Source organism: Ptychodera flava, unplaced genomic scaffold, assembly GCF_041260155.1.
Source record: "Ptychodera flava strain L36383 unplaced genomic scaffold, AS_Pfla_20210202 Scaffold_29__1_contigs__length_4469600_pilon, whole genome shotgun sequence".
NCBI lineage: Eukaryota > Metazoa > Hemichordata > Enteropneusta > Ptychoderidae > Ptychodera > Ptychodera flava.
In genome coordinates, this window is record NW_027248351.1 from 3038484 (window position 1) to 3053761 (window position 15278).

Here is a 15278-nt window from a genome sequence, read left to right on the forward strand (position 1 = left end):
TTGCTGGCAGATCACATGTGCCACTCATCAGTATTATTTTAGATGTAAATGTGTCCCCGGTGCAAGTTTCAACGTGAATCCCTTCATTTTCCAGTGAGCTGAAAGATTGGTGGAATGGTTTCAAGAATGTAAGCATTTCTGGTTTTGAATCTCCAAACCATAACCCAGCAAATATCATATTTTCCCTTTTACTCGCTCATGGAAGGGAAGTTCATTCACTGTCAAATACAATGGCCATAGGGAAAATGATGATGATTTAAAAACAGGCACACCATCTGTATTCCACATCAGTGAGATGTTGTGACTGTCTGAAAGGACACCGCCGTCTTGAAATAGGGTTTTATACAGTTCCCCATCATATATATCTTCTATGCTTGAAGGATGTTCTTTTTTACGCCTGAAACGGTGTCCAATGTTATGGCAAAAATCTTCCTTCAGAAACAATTTCTTAATTTGTTCATTGATTGGTACTTCTATAAAAAAATGTTTTGCCCCTCTCTTTGTGAAGTCAGCATTACAGATAACATTTGGACTTCTGTCCAAATGATCACCAAGTCCAAGATAAAATAAACATCGTGCACAGTAATAATGATATACTAGTGGATTATGAATGTTCTTAAAGTAGTTCTTGAAGGTGTGTAGAGATTGTAAACCTGGATGCTTCTCAGCACAATGCAGTCCTATTAGTGTCAAGAGATCTGACAGAGCTTCACCAGACAGATGATATGTCATTGCATACGTTATAATCAGAAGCATACTCATTCCCACTGTTATATCAGAGTTGGTAAAGATTGGTTTGTTATTATACATCTCACTCTTGGCTTCAGCAGTTGATGTGGCAAAGTTTTTCAAAATCTGATGGTGTTGGTCCACAAGCCTGTACTGGATCTTCTATCAACAGTGCAGAGCCTTCATTATTTTCATTCTCAACATCAAGAATGTATAGTAAATTGATGCATGTTCTGTCAAGATGTTTTCATAAGTTTCATGAGTACTTTTCAAATTCAGACTGCAACTATGTGTGATACTGATGTGCTGTCAATGTCTGGACATTCACTTTGATCAGCTCTGGGCTTGTCAGTTTCTGTTTCCAAACAGTTTCCATCACTACTGGTATCACTATCACCGATACACTCAGACACTGGACTAGGTGGTCCCTGCTCTCTGCCTGTTACTTGTTCACATCCAGGGTCTACTGTAGTCACTTGAGTTTCTTCCTGTTTGTCTTTGTTTGATAGATGCTCTAAAATTGCCCTGTTTTGTGAAGCAGGAACACCATGTCTTTGCGATCTGTTATTGAATTGTAAAGTCATGCCGTCAATTAAATTTGTGGGTCATAATATTGTAAACATAATTTAATTAATGGGGACATAAATGAAGAAGGAAAAAATAAGAACCTATAAATAATAATAAATGAATATCATACATGGCAAATAATACTCCAAACAGTGAGGTACATTGGCTTTGCAGCTCTATAGAGTTATCAGCAGAATAACTTTTTTGAAGATTTATGTGTTGCCCTCTTGTAGATATACATGTAGCTCCAATGAGGTTGCATACGGCAGATAAGGAGACAGAGGTTGAATTGTCAGAGCTACACGTGGTAAAAACTATGTTCAAAACACATGGTAATTTGGTTGGGAAGGTCTGTAACTTTCAAGGAATTTTTACATGACCATAATTGTAGTAAGCTTATTATGAACAACTTTTGCCCATACACAGACCAAGCAAACTGAAGAGAATAAGTTGGCTCGCTCTAAAATGCTCTAAATAAACATAGACCCTCGAGAAATACAAAGGAGTTGTGTTGGAATGCACTGGCCGTGTATGAAATCGCGAATAAATACATGTAGGAAAAATCCACGTCCGTAACACAAGGTAAATCCTGACAGAGGCAAATGGCAGTAGAATTTTCATAGCTGGAGACAGTCTAGAAGTTGTAATTCAAATTGTCTTAAAAGTGGGATGATGGCAGACCATAGGCACTCCTGGTGAATTCGAGTTTTGATCAGCTGGGCGTGCAGCGAAAATGGTGTACCGTCAAAATCAAATTCGAAGGAAGGTCGCGCATTGAACCAGGCAGAAGGGCATTATTAAAATACCTTTTTACCGATACGAATTTACGGATGTTTTTACCCACCTAAAAGATCCCTAACGGTAGTTCTTCTTCTTTTGGTACCATCTTCCTGACAGGAGTCGTTTCTTTTTGCCATTGTGGAGATCGGACACGTACGCGTACACTGAAATCACGCACAGCGCTGTTGTTTTTTTTTTCATTCAGTTCCGGTTCATGGTTACGGCACATGCACAAAGACATTATAGTGTCATGTGACACTTACTATCCAATAGCGCGTCTCCAAAAAGCGTGGTTACTAATGTTTATTCTTTTTAGTAACCGCCACGCCCCATTCATTCAGTCACGATTTCTTTGTTATTTATTTCGCAAATTTTGACCTTTATTCACATATTCATAGTTTACGGGCGATTATGGGTGAATGGGCATTAGTGTATTTTGCGGACGAGGATGCATATGCATCCGTACCCTGCGCAGACATAATCAACACAGTTTATAGAGAAAAGGACGTCATAAACGTGAAATGGAAGCATTTCGATGCCGTGGAAAATGAAACAATCGAGAAGGTATACGAAGCAACAGTGTAAAATTTGGTAAGTTTTTTTACCTCTTATTTATAGGCAACTCTGATCGGATTGGCGTGTAACTGTTCTCCTCAAAGCCCTGTTTAGCAATAGCCGTGATGACTGATCATTGCATATCGGCAATGTCGACTATAAACTCAGACGTTTACAATACATTTTGGGGAGGTCGTCAAGTGTCCGATTGAAAGAGAAGCCTGTCAAACGTTGCTGAAGGAGTCGCACGAGGGATATACGGCCCCAAGTCAGTTCGGATATACAAATCATGGCTCAGTAGTCCCGAATTCCACTGATATGATAATCCTTTACGGCACTTCAGGTAAGCTTACAATAATGACAGAGTTTAGTGGCTACAGCTCTTTTTCTTAAAGCTAGTCCGAAGTTGACGAAAAACAAGAAAACAAGTTTTGATTTTCTACTCGTACAGCGTGAACTCGCCACGCACCTGACACAAGATACAGCAGTTTGTAGCTCTGCGTGGCAGGGCTATGCCTCCAACCACACACATAGCCGTTAACAACACAGCCCTGCCATGCAGAGCTAACCATAGACAGTAAAGCTATGAGCTAACATGGCTAAGCAGTTTGCAACACTTCACGAACTTCCTGATAATGATCATCACGATAATGAGAACACAATACAATTAAATGCCTATGTCCAATTTGCAGTTGGCCGTCTGACGTTTGTTGTATGACTGAATTTGGCATGGTCATCAATTACAGCACTGTTGTCAATAATGTGTAAATATAACTTAAATAATGGCTTTGTATTTTCAAAGTTCAAATTTTTAATGGCTGCTCGTGTTTCAGTAAACATATAAGGTTCATAATTTTGTTTATTTAGGTAGATTGGATTGATAATATGCCTTACTTCTGACATGGTATATTAGGTTTATGAAAAAAAATCTTGATCTGTAGAGAATGCCCCCCGACAAATGCCTCATATATTATTATACAGAATTCTTGGCTGTGGGTTGAATAAGTGTCCAACTTGGCTCAAGTATTTTTTTCCACATCTATTTATCTTTAAGACTACAAAATGGAGTGCTGAATTGTTTATTTTTAGTGTCAGATGACTAAAGGAATACTGTGGGTGCACATGTAGATTACGTATTTCATCCATATTTGCTTGTATTTCCTGAACTTACATGTACATTATATTAATTATCTTACAGGAACCAAGAAGGTGGTGAATAAGGCAGAATTGGAATTTCCTGCTAAATTAAAAGAAGCCAGACAAAATGAAAAACTGAAAGGGCCAAGAGAAAGAAAAGCCACAGCACGAAAGCTGGCCTATGATGAATCTGAAGCAGCAAAATCCCCTGTAAAAGCAGCATCGAAGCACAGTCCAAATAGGAAAGGTGTGATAAAGGAGAGAAGTCAAACGAGGACAGAGTAAGTAAAAAGAACAGTCCTGCTAAAAGAAAGAGTCCGAATACACCAGACAGTTCCACAGAAAAAACCCAAAGAACAGTCATGAAGAATCTGAGGAAACACTTGCTGTAAAATCTGGTAATTCGAAAAAAAAGTAACTTCATCTAACAGTTCCCAGAAGAACAAAAACAACAAAAGCATTCAGGAAGAATCTCAGGAAGTACATAAGGAAAAATCAGCAAAGTCAAAGAAGGAAAAACAGCAAATAAAGGAAGCAAGAATCAAGACAGAAAAAGCTCACAAATACACAAATCGAAGTTACCTGCTAATGACAATGAAAGCAAGTCAATCCAACAGATTTCCACTCTGTGTGTATCACCAGTTCCAGCTACTCCTGTTTTTACTCCAGTAAACCGTCCATTGCTGCTCTCAAGGCAACTCAGGAAATACAAGTACATACTGAACATGTTTACACCAGTCACTGCTGCTGCTGCTACCTCCACTCCAGTATATGGTTCAGGAAATCCAAGGCAATTCACATCAGATCAGATTCAGCACACAGCTCATGTACCAAAAGCAATGATGATGAATCATCTGAACTTGAAACTGATTTTACACTACCTGAAACACCTGTGTCATTTAGGGAATTACTGTCCTCGGATATTGATGACAAAACATCAGCAGTGTACGGAATGGCTATGTCAGCTATAAATGATATTGATGGTAACTATGGAACTGAAATGCCTTGTTATGGTACTGTAAGTCCACAAAATACGCCAAGTTCTGCAACAACGTGTAAATCCCCTTACCCACAAGGGAAAACTACACAGATTATTGTTCCTGAACAGTCTACCTGCCCCAAAAAGATGTTGATGTGGCTGATGCCTTCAGACCAAATTTCATGATGATACCAGGTAAAAAAAAAAACAGTTTCTAGCAAACGCACTGTCTATATAATCCCCTGGAAGTATGGGGACAGTCTTGTAATTGTAAATCCTTGGGAATATCTTCACCTTGAGAATTTCTGCTGTATTTTCAGGAAAATAATGCCAATATCCACTGCATAAAAACGCTATAATACTTACTGTATTAGCATGAATTATTGCCTGTATTTTAGCTGAATAGTGCATATACAGGTGAATACAGTTAATAATCCATTGCTTGTATTCAGAAAGCCTGTATTCATGTGGATTCATGTGAATTCACATGTATTATTCTATAATACAGGCAACTCATTAATATGAATTTATCTGTATATTGCGTTTTCATGCAGTGATCGTCAATACTTACCATAGCACACCAAGAAGTTTATTGGACTTCCAAGAATGCAAGGAAATATTGATTTTATCCTTTTCACCGATGTAGGTTTTAGGAAAAGTATTTTATGTCTTGATTCATGTTTAATTTGGCATTATAGCTGACTGTCTGTTACAGAACTCCATGGTTGAAACATCAACCTAAACAGAAATTACATTCGTTGCCACCATTTTTTGATTGCGTTCATCAAGCTGTTCATTTAATTGGAAAGAGCTGATTGATTGTTAGGAACAGTTTTATTATTTAGATAATCAAGTTAACAAATTATCTATACAGGTATTACTATTTCTTTCAGTTCCTCCTCCATAATGTATGCTGTACTTGAGGAAACTGCTGTCAGTTCTTGTGGGTTTAAAAACAGAAGTGAGTCTTTTCTGTAATATACAAGTGTCTTTGAAAGTCACATACCACTTTTTTCAGACATGACATCTTCACCAATTTTTAATAACTTAAGATTAAGTAGCAAAGGGCCTATGTGGTATCACTGCATATATTAAACACCAGCACATTGTAGTTTCATCATGCTATGTGACTATATGAAGGGACTGTAGCTGTAACTGTTGATTTACGGTTCATGATTTTAACTTTTTTTAACTCACTCTGTTCTCAAAATATGTTTAAATTCCAGTTTTAAGCTCATCAGCACAGCCTGTATGTCTTAAGTACCATGGTACTGTGTATACGTGAATTTAGTAAAATCAGACTGAAATTCACTTGTAAACAGGAGCAGTGCTGACTACATGTATATGTACAAGATATGTTCACAAGATAGGCAATCATAATTTGACATGTCTTTAAAGGGACATAACAGTAGCTGTAACTTTTTGACTATTTTTTTATTATTTTTGTTCTGTGTACCAACTAGTTTCCTATCCTAATGTAGATACCGTAGCGAAGATTGTCCAGAGTTATGCTTGTCAACGCGGCTTGTACATGTGGAACAACTATTTGTTATTATTTACAAATAAATTCTAGTCTGGATTTGAATACAAATTTTCAACAGTAACAGTGCAGATTATACAGGTTTTGTTGATAACCTAAATACCTGGCATTTCATCATTTTTCAGGGGTTCAAACCAGAAACTGTAGTTGATACGTAGAACAAACAAAATAAGAAAATGATCAAAAGTTACAGCTAATGGATCTTTAATAGGCAATATAACAAGACGCTTCAGTTTATTGGCAAAATCGTCAAAATTAACGGTCACTGTCCCTTTACCAAATCAGAGTTCAAACATAACCTATGTTTTATTTTTTTCTTAGGAAAAAGCAGATAGTGATACACCATCATCTTCAAAGATGACACCAGCTTCAAGTGTTTCCACAGCAGTAAGTCATACCTGTCATAGTTTGGTTCACACACATACAATGAGTATTTCCATATACTTTCATGAATGCAGGTGTTAGTATGGTGATATTAAGATTATGTGAATAATGTGCTCTGCATTGATTTTGTAATTGTTGAAAAAAATGTTGATCTGAAGCAGTCTCGCAAGGCTGTTAGTGATTGGTCAATTGCATTACCAACCCACAATTGAAACAGGTGCACGCCAGGTGCATGAATGATGTATCCTATGAGAATAAATCTACTGAGGCGCTGCAAACCACCCCTGAAAAGATGGACGTGTACTGATATGACTATCATACTGGTGGAGAGTCTTCATGTAGACCTAGCTTTGTATCGTTTTGCAGATAAATTTATAAACAAAGCAAGGTCTACATGTATCATTCTCTCAATTGCCAAGTTGAATTATTTGAATATTTCATATCAATGATATTTTTTCAGGGAATGACAGAATTGGTGCCAGGAAGAGGTGTTTATATACCATGTACTTTTGAGCAGCCTTTTGTCTGAATGTCATCGTGATCCGAAGAAGCTGTTCCACAAGTTAATTGACCGTTTCTTTTCAATGGACGTCCTAGCAGTATCGACAGCATGTGATATAAGGAAGTCTGGACTTGGGAAGCAACCACTTGACCAAACCATTGTTAGTGCTATTAAAAGTAAGTAAATTGTTCAGATTAAAGAAACACTTTTCATTACAAAAAGTCAGTAATTAAATGAAAGCATAAAGTGATACTGACGAGAGAAAGAAGGAAATTCTACACCATGCCTTGTGCCAAAACAAGCATGAAGGTAGGGATATTGGCATACTCATCCCTGTGTGGCTTGGTGTGGTCAAATGTTTATTAAAATACAAATGTACATGTTGAGCATGCTGGCTTTCACAGTCATGATCTTGACTATTGTCTTTACATATTTACAAAATATCAGTGACAGAAATGAGTATGCGGCAACTACACTGTAGGTAAAATTTGGTTGTGTTCCACAGCACCACTTGAAAAGTATTTCTGACATGCTTTCATGCTGCATGTACATCCATTGAATGCAGTTTCAATAAAATACGTGATATTTCAGTCGTATAGGGCAATGTTGAATTTTTGCTATCTTGAAAATCGCATAGTGTTATGGGGCGACTGGAGGAGTAAACCCGGAAGCATGCTACTTGAGCCATAGCATTCTAGTGTAGATTTGGTGTCCAGAAACTCTGCCATTTCCAATCTTTCTTCTACAAAATTATAATTAAAATTTCAGAGTAAAGTTCTTTTAGTTGTTTTCTGTGGTGAAAATTATTACTATTATCATTGCGCTGTTTTAGATGATTTTTGAGTTGAGTATGCCAACATCATAGTGTGCCTGTAGTGTTGTTTATGTGTTTTGACTGTGTTTCAGCCGAATTTTTCAAAAAAAGAACGGTCTGCAAAAGACTAGACTGTTTGCACATGGTGCAGATCATTGCAATCATTTTGTAGTCTGGTTTGTTGGATTTTTGTAAGAGTTTGAAAAACAAACTTGTCAGAAGCACATGAACAACAAGTGGTAGCATTGGAGCAACACAAAAATGTCATGTGGGTCCTCATAAAACTAAAACAGCTCAATGATAATAATACTTTTCATGATAGAAAACAGTTGCATGTAAAAGAAATTTAATCTGAACTTTGAATGATAGTTCAGTAGAAGAGAACAGAAATAGCTAAGTGTCTTGATATGATGTCTACATTAGATGCTATGGCTTGAGTGGCATACTTCCGTGTTTAAACACACCCCCCCCCCTCTTCCAATAGTCCAGTAATGCTGTGCAATTTCCAAGATGGGCAAAACTGATCAAACCTTTCCGTCATGGAGATAGGTAGACGACACAATCCATTGCTTTTTTGGATTCAAAATTACCAACCCCGTTTATAATAAAGAGTGTCAAACTTATTGCTTGCATTTCAGCGTACGTGATGGCATCAGCAAGAAAGCTGGACATAGTATTAAATGATAAAGAGCTTACAAGAATACTGACTAATAGATGTTCTGGTGCCAGAAGAGCTGTCACTAAAAAGCTAGCACCAAGCACATTGACCAAGCCCATTGAGAATTGAGGAATCAAAGGTAAGTTTAAGAGGTTTAAAAAGATTGAAGCTCCATTTGCTGTTAAACTGCTGCTATTTTGTCAGTGCCTTTGTTCTGAATTTCAACAACAATTCCTAATTTGAATCTCTGAACCGTGGCGAAATACATGTACCCTGAATCATGATGAAATGCCTAGTTTTGACCAGCCTATCAACACACTCTCATGTGTCATCCAGACTGTTATTGCTGAAAGTTGTATACAAGTCTGTACCAGTGTATGTCAACAATTACTGGTCATTTCGCATAAATAGGCTATGTTGACAAGCACAATACAGGTCATGGCAGCATGAATAAAGAATTAGAATAAGAAACTAGTTTATGCACAGAGTCAGAATGACCTAAAAAGCCAAAAAACCACAGCTAATGTCTCTTAAAAACACCGTTGGCTGTGGCTTTTTCCTCAAGAGGCTTTTGTTGTGCACTGAGTGTTTCCTATTCTATCAACAAAGCCTAATGTGAAGAGTCAGTGTACTATCGAAAGTGAATTTCAGTCCGACCAGAATTCATTTCTCATCAATGATAGCTGCCAATATATAATAGAGGCTGTGTCAAAAACAATGGAACCAAATCGGTTGTGAATATCTTTGCAGGTTCCGCTGACCAAAAATTATGTTGTCCAAGTCAGTGCATAACTGATATTTTCATGTGTATCTTTCAACATAGGTGTCAACAAAGGAAAAAGAGATGCACAACAAGCTTTAGTCACAGAAGGATGAAAAGGTCTTTATAAGCCATGTTTTTATGCTGTAAGGTAACCAGGCAATTCAGCTTTTCCTGTGTTTACCCATGTTAGTCTTTACTATGCACATGTGGTCAAGGATTGTGAAGCCTGCATGCAGAATGTTACGACAGTTAAATCCTGCATGTTTCTTTTGTCAGTGGGTAGGTCTTTGACCACATCTCTATATGACAAATTAACATGACAAGTCTTTGAATACCTTTATGTGTTGGCTCACATAATGTAATGCAGTAATTGCTACACATAACCACTTTGTGAAAAGTATAACTTACAATTTGGTGCTGATGTACAGAACATCCTCTTGAGCCTTCAAGACACATAAATTTGACATGGGGATTGGCTTATAAAATCTATGTAGGCTGGAAGGTGCATGTGTAAGGATAGGAGCTATTGTCATATCAATTTTATTCCGTTCAGTTTCTCTAATCAGTACTTTTAAGCACATATCACTACCAACTTTGAAGGGGCATGACTGGCTTAAAAGCACATACATGTATTTGTTGACGATAGAACGTTGATATTTCTTATTCTATACATAGAATCAATAGACTTTTTATGAATTAAAAACATTGGAGGAGGACAAAAGTCATCTGTACATGCAACTTTTCTCCCTCAAAACTTGAACACTAAATATTTCCAAATTATTTTTAAGGTTTAGTTTTCTACTATAGTCAAATTTATAAACAAAAAAAAAAAAACTAAAACAAAATGGCAGAACTAATTATTCATAACAATGAGTCAGTGAAATGAATGCTGAATTATATAAAATCTTATTGAGAAAGAATTTTAATACATATTGCATTGTATCATGGCTTCACAGTGAACGGGCCACTTGCATGACCCCGTTATGACCTTTGTGTCACCATGAGAATGTGCAATAGTCAAGCTTTTGGTTGACTTAATGCTTGTTCAGAAACCAAGTCATTCAAAACAAAGCTTCAGAACAATAATTGCTATGGCCAATTTCATATCATTCAGCAATTCAAAAAAAAGAAATTTTGTTATGTACATCTGCATGAATATTGAGATAGATGCTTCCTTACTTCACTATAATAATTTTTGTCAAAAATTTTCCTGCAGTATAGCACCTCATGTAATTTTTCAATAGAAATTTTAATTCAGAGACGATGATTAAGTATACTGATAATTATTAACTAAACTTTAGATTTTTGCTCAGAACTATTGCAGTAGACTTTATTGTCCTTTAGGGAAACATGTTTTGATGTTTTGATATTAAATATAGTTTGTGTTCAAATGTGTTTAATCCCGTAGTAGCTTGTTGCTGAAAATATGCTAATTTTCTATAGATGAAATTTATACTGATTTTTCTACTTTTCAGTGATTTTCATACATGATAGGATTCATATAGTGAAAGGCATAGAAATTCAGTTCTCACCTTTGTGAGATTTATAGTTAAGATGCAACTGATTTGCATGCACCTACTTTGATATCGTTTAAAGGGGAAGGTTACCCAGCGATTATGTATTCAGCAATATAAAAAATCTATAACAAACTGGTGCGATATCTGTTTTTGTTATTAATTTTCACTTACTGATAGCACGATGGCATCCATTTGAAAACCTTTAGTTATAGGTGGAAGTGACGTAAGAGCCTACGACTGCACTGACACTTGTGGGGCTTCCTCGGCTGAATACTACTTCTACCTCTAACCTATGGTTTTCAAATGGGTGCCATCGCGCCATTGGTAAGTGAAAGTTGATAACAAAGACAGGTGTCGCACCATTTTTTCATAGATTTTTTATTGCTGAACATACAATGGCTTGGTAACGTTCACATAAGATAATAATAGTAAAGATGGTTACTGTTAGGATAATTAGTGTAACGTGTTATATAGACTTCAAAGTTACAAAGTTGCTTAAAAGGTCCACAGATTGTGTCTATTGCAAAGCCATTGGATGTTCTGATCACACCATAATTACACCCCTGTCGAAATTTGGTACTTCAATTTTAATATTTTTGAGGACATGGTCATGTTAAGAAAGAAGAAATGGTAATATTGAGTACACTCTAATGGATTACCACATCTTTCTGTCATAAAGTCTAAGTTACAAACCACATTACATTTTTTTGCAACATGGTACTTGACGAAATATTTACATTTTTCACCAGAGGAATTTCAACTACTGTCTTTCATTCATGTCAACAAAATCAAGAGATACATTGCATTATTTATGACATTTTCAACATTTTACCCAACTGTACCGTTTTCCTATTTATTATGCTAACTTGTTCTTTCAATTCTGCCATTCATATTGTCCACAGTACAGCATCATTAAATATTAATTGCTTTTAGGTACATTTAAGAAGGACTTCTCAGTTGAAAAATATATTTTTAAAATTATTTTATTCTTTAATCATAATGTAGTACTTGCATTTAATAATTTTGTACTGTAAAAGTTAATAGTAGTAACATATTTTTGTATTGAAATATTTCAAATGACGGTAATATTTTCCTTTCATGACTTTGCTACTATTGTTGTTCAGTTTGTCAACTGCACTTTCTTGCTCAGCTCCCTGAATTTTGTTGAAATATCCACTTGTCAGCCTATCAGCATGATCTGTATATTTAGCATATAGATCCAGACTTCATACAATGCATCTGTCAACTAGTACAATTTTGACTATAAAGGTAATAGACTGTTAACATGATAATAGTAGACATTTCAACTTGCTTTTGGCAATAGAACAAGAAAATGTAGTTAATACAAAGAACAGAAATAGGGCAGAAACCAGTTGTTACAGCTACTTTTAAAGTACATATCCTTATTTTACCAGAAGTAATTGGCCTTTAATGCAATATTTTTCATAAGTCAACTTGGCTCAGTTATCTCAGAAAGATACATTTTATGTAAACACTTTTTTTAAAAATATATGCTATTTTATTATTATATATATATACAAACTTTGTTTAAAATTTATATAGCTCTCAACTTGTTTTATTTGTGTATGAAGGTGTTGTCTGCTGATTTTACCACTCTTGTATTGCTTCTTTCTCCTCTGTAGAGGTCCAACTGTACCAGAGAGAATATGGACTTTGATCAAATCACTGGATAAAAAAGTTAAGGTACATTTTATCAAAGGCTGAATGCACTGGATTATTTTTTGTATGCTGAATCTTAAAAGTACAAATATGAAATCCATTGCATCAGCTTTATCAGTAAAGAAAATGGTCCACTAAAATTGCATTTCCCCATGCACCATTTTTGGAGCCTCTTTGTAGGGCATTATACATATGCCACCACACAAAGCCAACAAATTGTTGTTGGCTGCAGTGGGTGTACACTGATTTGCTGTATAGCTGTATAGCCATGTTTAATCCCATCTAGCTCACTGCTTGTGACCTCATTGTCATGAGCTTCCTTGACCTTTGATGTCTACCCTCTTCCCCCAAACTGCAGGTTGTCTGTGAGAGGTCTGTCTCAGAGCTGCAAGATGTCTGTAAGAGGTCTGTCTCGACAAGATGTCTGCAAGAGTCTGTCCCAGAGCTGTGGGTTGTCTGCAAGAGGTTTGTCCCAAAGCTGTGGTGATGTGCAGTGGTCTGTCTCAGAGCTGCAATAACTAATTATATATTCACAGAATCAGCTTACTGCAGCTCTGTCCAGAAAGCTGCAGTGAGTCTGTTTGTGCAGATCTGCCTCAGCTATTCATCAGCTCTTTGCAGATCTGCAGGATTGGTAAGGGTGAGGTTGATGCACCAGCGGGTCCATCTGGGCAAGTATTTCTCTGGTAGTGTTTATTCCCCTTCAAGGTTTCATGAGTTGCGTCCTTTAGTTTCTGTCATGTGGCCTTGTAGTATTAGTTTTCCTTCTATGGAAACTGGTGCGAGTATACCAAATGGATCGTATATTGAGTTGACGATCGCCAGTACTCCCACCGTGAGAATGGCTTCTCCTTCAAGTCTACTTCGAATGTAAATGCGTCCGCCTCTAGAGACCACTTGACCCCTAATGATCTCTGTGTCGATAAGGTGTCTTGGTTGAAATCCAAACTCTGTAGATCTTTGGCTCGTACTTCGTTTGGAAGTGCTATCATGACTTCTTCGTCATTAGAAACGATCTTGCGGAAGTTAACGTTTCTGGTCGCTAGTAAGTCTCTTGTTCTACTGATGAGACTGATAGCTATCTGTGCATCTGATGCTGAGTATAGTCCGTCGTCGACGTAAAAGTTCTTGTTGTTGAACTCTTTCACATCTTCTCCATACGTAGATACGCCGTCTTCAGCAATCTTTCTCAGTCTGAAGGTAGCAATGGCTGGTGAGGAGACATTGCCGAACAGGTGTACATTCATTCTGTACTGAATTTCTTGTTTCATTGGGTCGTTGTCTTTTAACCGAAAGAAGAGTAGATAGTCTCTGTGTTCTTTGTTGACGTGGAAGCTGTGAAACACTTGTTCTACGTCGCCCATTACTGCTGTCTGCTCGCATCGGAATCGTAGCAGGATACCGAGGGGGCTGTTCATTTGGTCAGGTCCATGAAGCAATGCGTCATTAAGGGAGACTCCGTTGTACTTTGCACTGGAGTCGAATACTATTCTGATCTGCTGTTTCTTGAGATGATAGACACCGAAGTGTGGTAGATACCATGCATTGTGGGCATCTATTTTGTCTTCTGGAATGGGACTTGTGTGGTCACGTTCCATTATTTTCTTCATAAACTGAAAGTATTCTTCCATCATTTGTGGTTTACGCTGAAACTGATTCTGTAGATTGTAGAATCAGTTCAGAGCTGACTCTCGGTTGTTCGGTAATTTCTTTAGGTCTTGCCTGAAGGGGAGAGAAAGTTCTAGATTACCTTCCTCATTTACATGGACTTCTCGTTACATGATGTCCAGGAATTGCCTGTCTTCAATGGAGGGTGCCTTTTGTTCGTCGTATGGTGTCCGCTTGAAGATGGTGTTGCCGATGTTGACAGGGTTTCAGGCTTATTATGTCTTTGATGTGGATGTGATGATTACATTCGAGTGCTGATTCGTCGTAGCCGTTGAGGTTGCAGCCGTACAGTGTACTGAAGTGCAGATTACACCTCTCGCTGTCTCTAGGCACAGTTCACCTGAAATTGTCCACCCTAGGTCGGTGGGTAGAGCCCAAGGTGAGTTTACAGGTCCGTTTCTTGTTTCTCTGACTTTCAGTGATTCTGGGTAGTTTCTGCCGATGAGGAGGTGAATTCCGACGTTCTTTTTTGGTTCTGGAATGTAATCGATGATGGGCTCCAGATGTTTGAAGGCCTTGCAGATGTCTGGTGTGGGTATTCGTTCTTGTCGCTCGGTATGTTGTCGTTTTCTAGCAGGACGGGAAGAGGAAATTTCTTCTTTCCATCAAATGATTCTATGATGACGTGGTTGCTACGTCGTCCCTTTCTGAGTTCTCCTTTGCCGCTGCATGTTGACAGTTCGTATTCAAGGTCTGGGCCGTGTATCTTCAGTGCATCGAAGAGGTGACTGTCATCAATACAGGCATTGGACTGGTCGTCTAGGACTACGTTTAGTTTTTACACTGCCCCCCATAGGCCCACAAGGCCCCCCATTTTGTTTCATATTAGCGTGTCACTTTTTCGCAGCACCTACGTCATGTACGTGTACAGTGAGTCAAATCACCTTTGACGCTATGTATTAAATTTCGCCAAATTTCCACGCTGCACAGCTTAATATTGATGGAAGAGTTGCAGATTCAATTTCCTCATATGTTGCCCTTTTCATTATGATGTTTTGGCAATAA

At 37.5% G+C, this 15278-nt stretch overlaps 2 protein-coding genes and 1 long non-coding RNA gene across 3 annotated transcripts; 2 read left to right on the forward strand and 1 right to left on the reverse strand.

Moving 5' to 3' along the window:
• The first annotated feature begins 2949 nt into the window (after positions 1 to 2949).
• Positions 2950 to 4440, forward strand: LOC139127141 (uncharacterized). The gene is made up of 3 exons (XM_070693061.1): positions 2950 to 2974; positions 3830 to 4049; positions 4200 to 4440. Exons 1-3 carry the CDS (start codon positions 2950 to 2952, stop codon positions 4438 to 4440), a joined length of 486 nt encoding a protein of 161 aa, XP_070549162.1.
• Positions 4441 to 6608: 2168 nt separating this feature from the next.
• On the forward strand, positions 6609 to 9516 carry LOC139127164 (uncharacterized). Its single transcript, XR_011550934.1, has 4 exons — positions 6609 to 6674; positions 7132 to 7349; positions 8626 to 8784; positions 9469 to 9516. It is a non-coding gene; the product is annotated as an uncharacterized lncRNA (long non-coding RNA).
• A 3856-nt stretch (positions 9517 to 13372) lies between these two features.
• Positions 13373 to 14236, reverse strand: LOC139127142 (uncharacterized). Its single transcript, XM_070693062.1, has one exon. The coding sequence runs from the start codon at positions 14234 to 14236 to the stop codon at positions 13373 to 13375; it is 864 nt and encodes a 287-aa protein (XP_070549163.1).
• Between the last annotated feature and the right edge of the window lie 1042 nt (positions 14237 to 15278).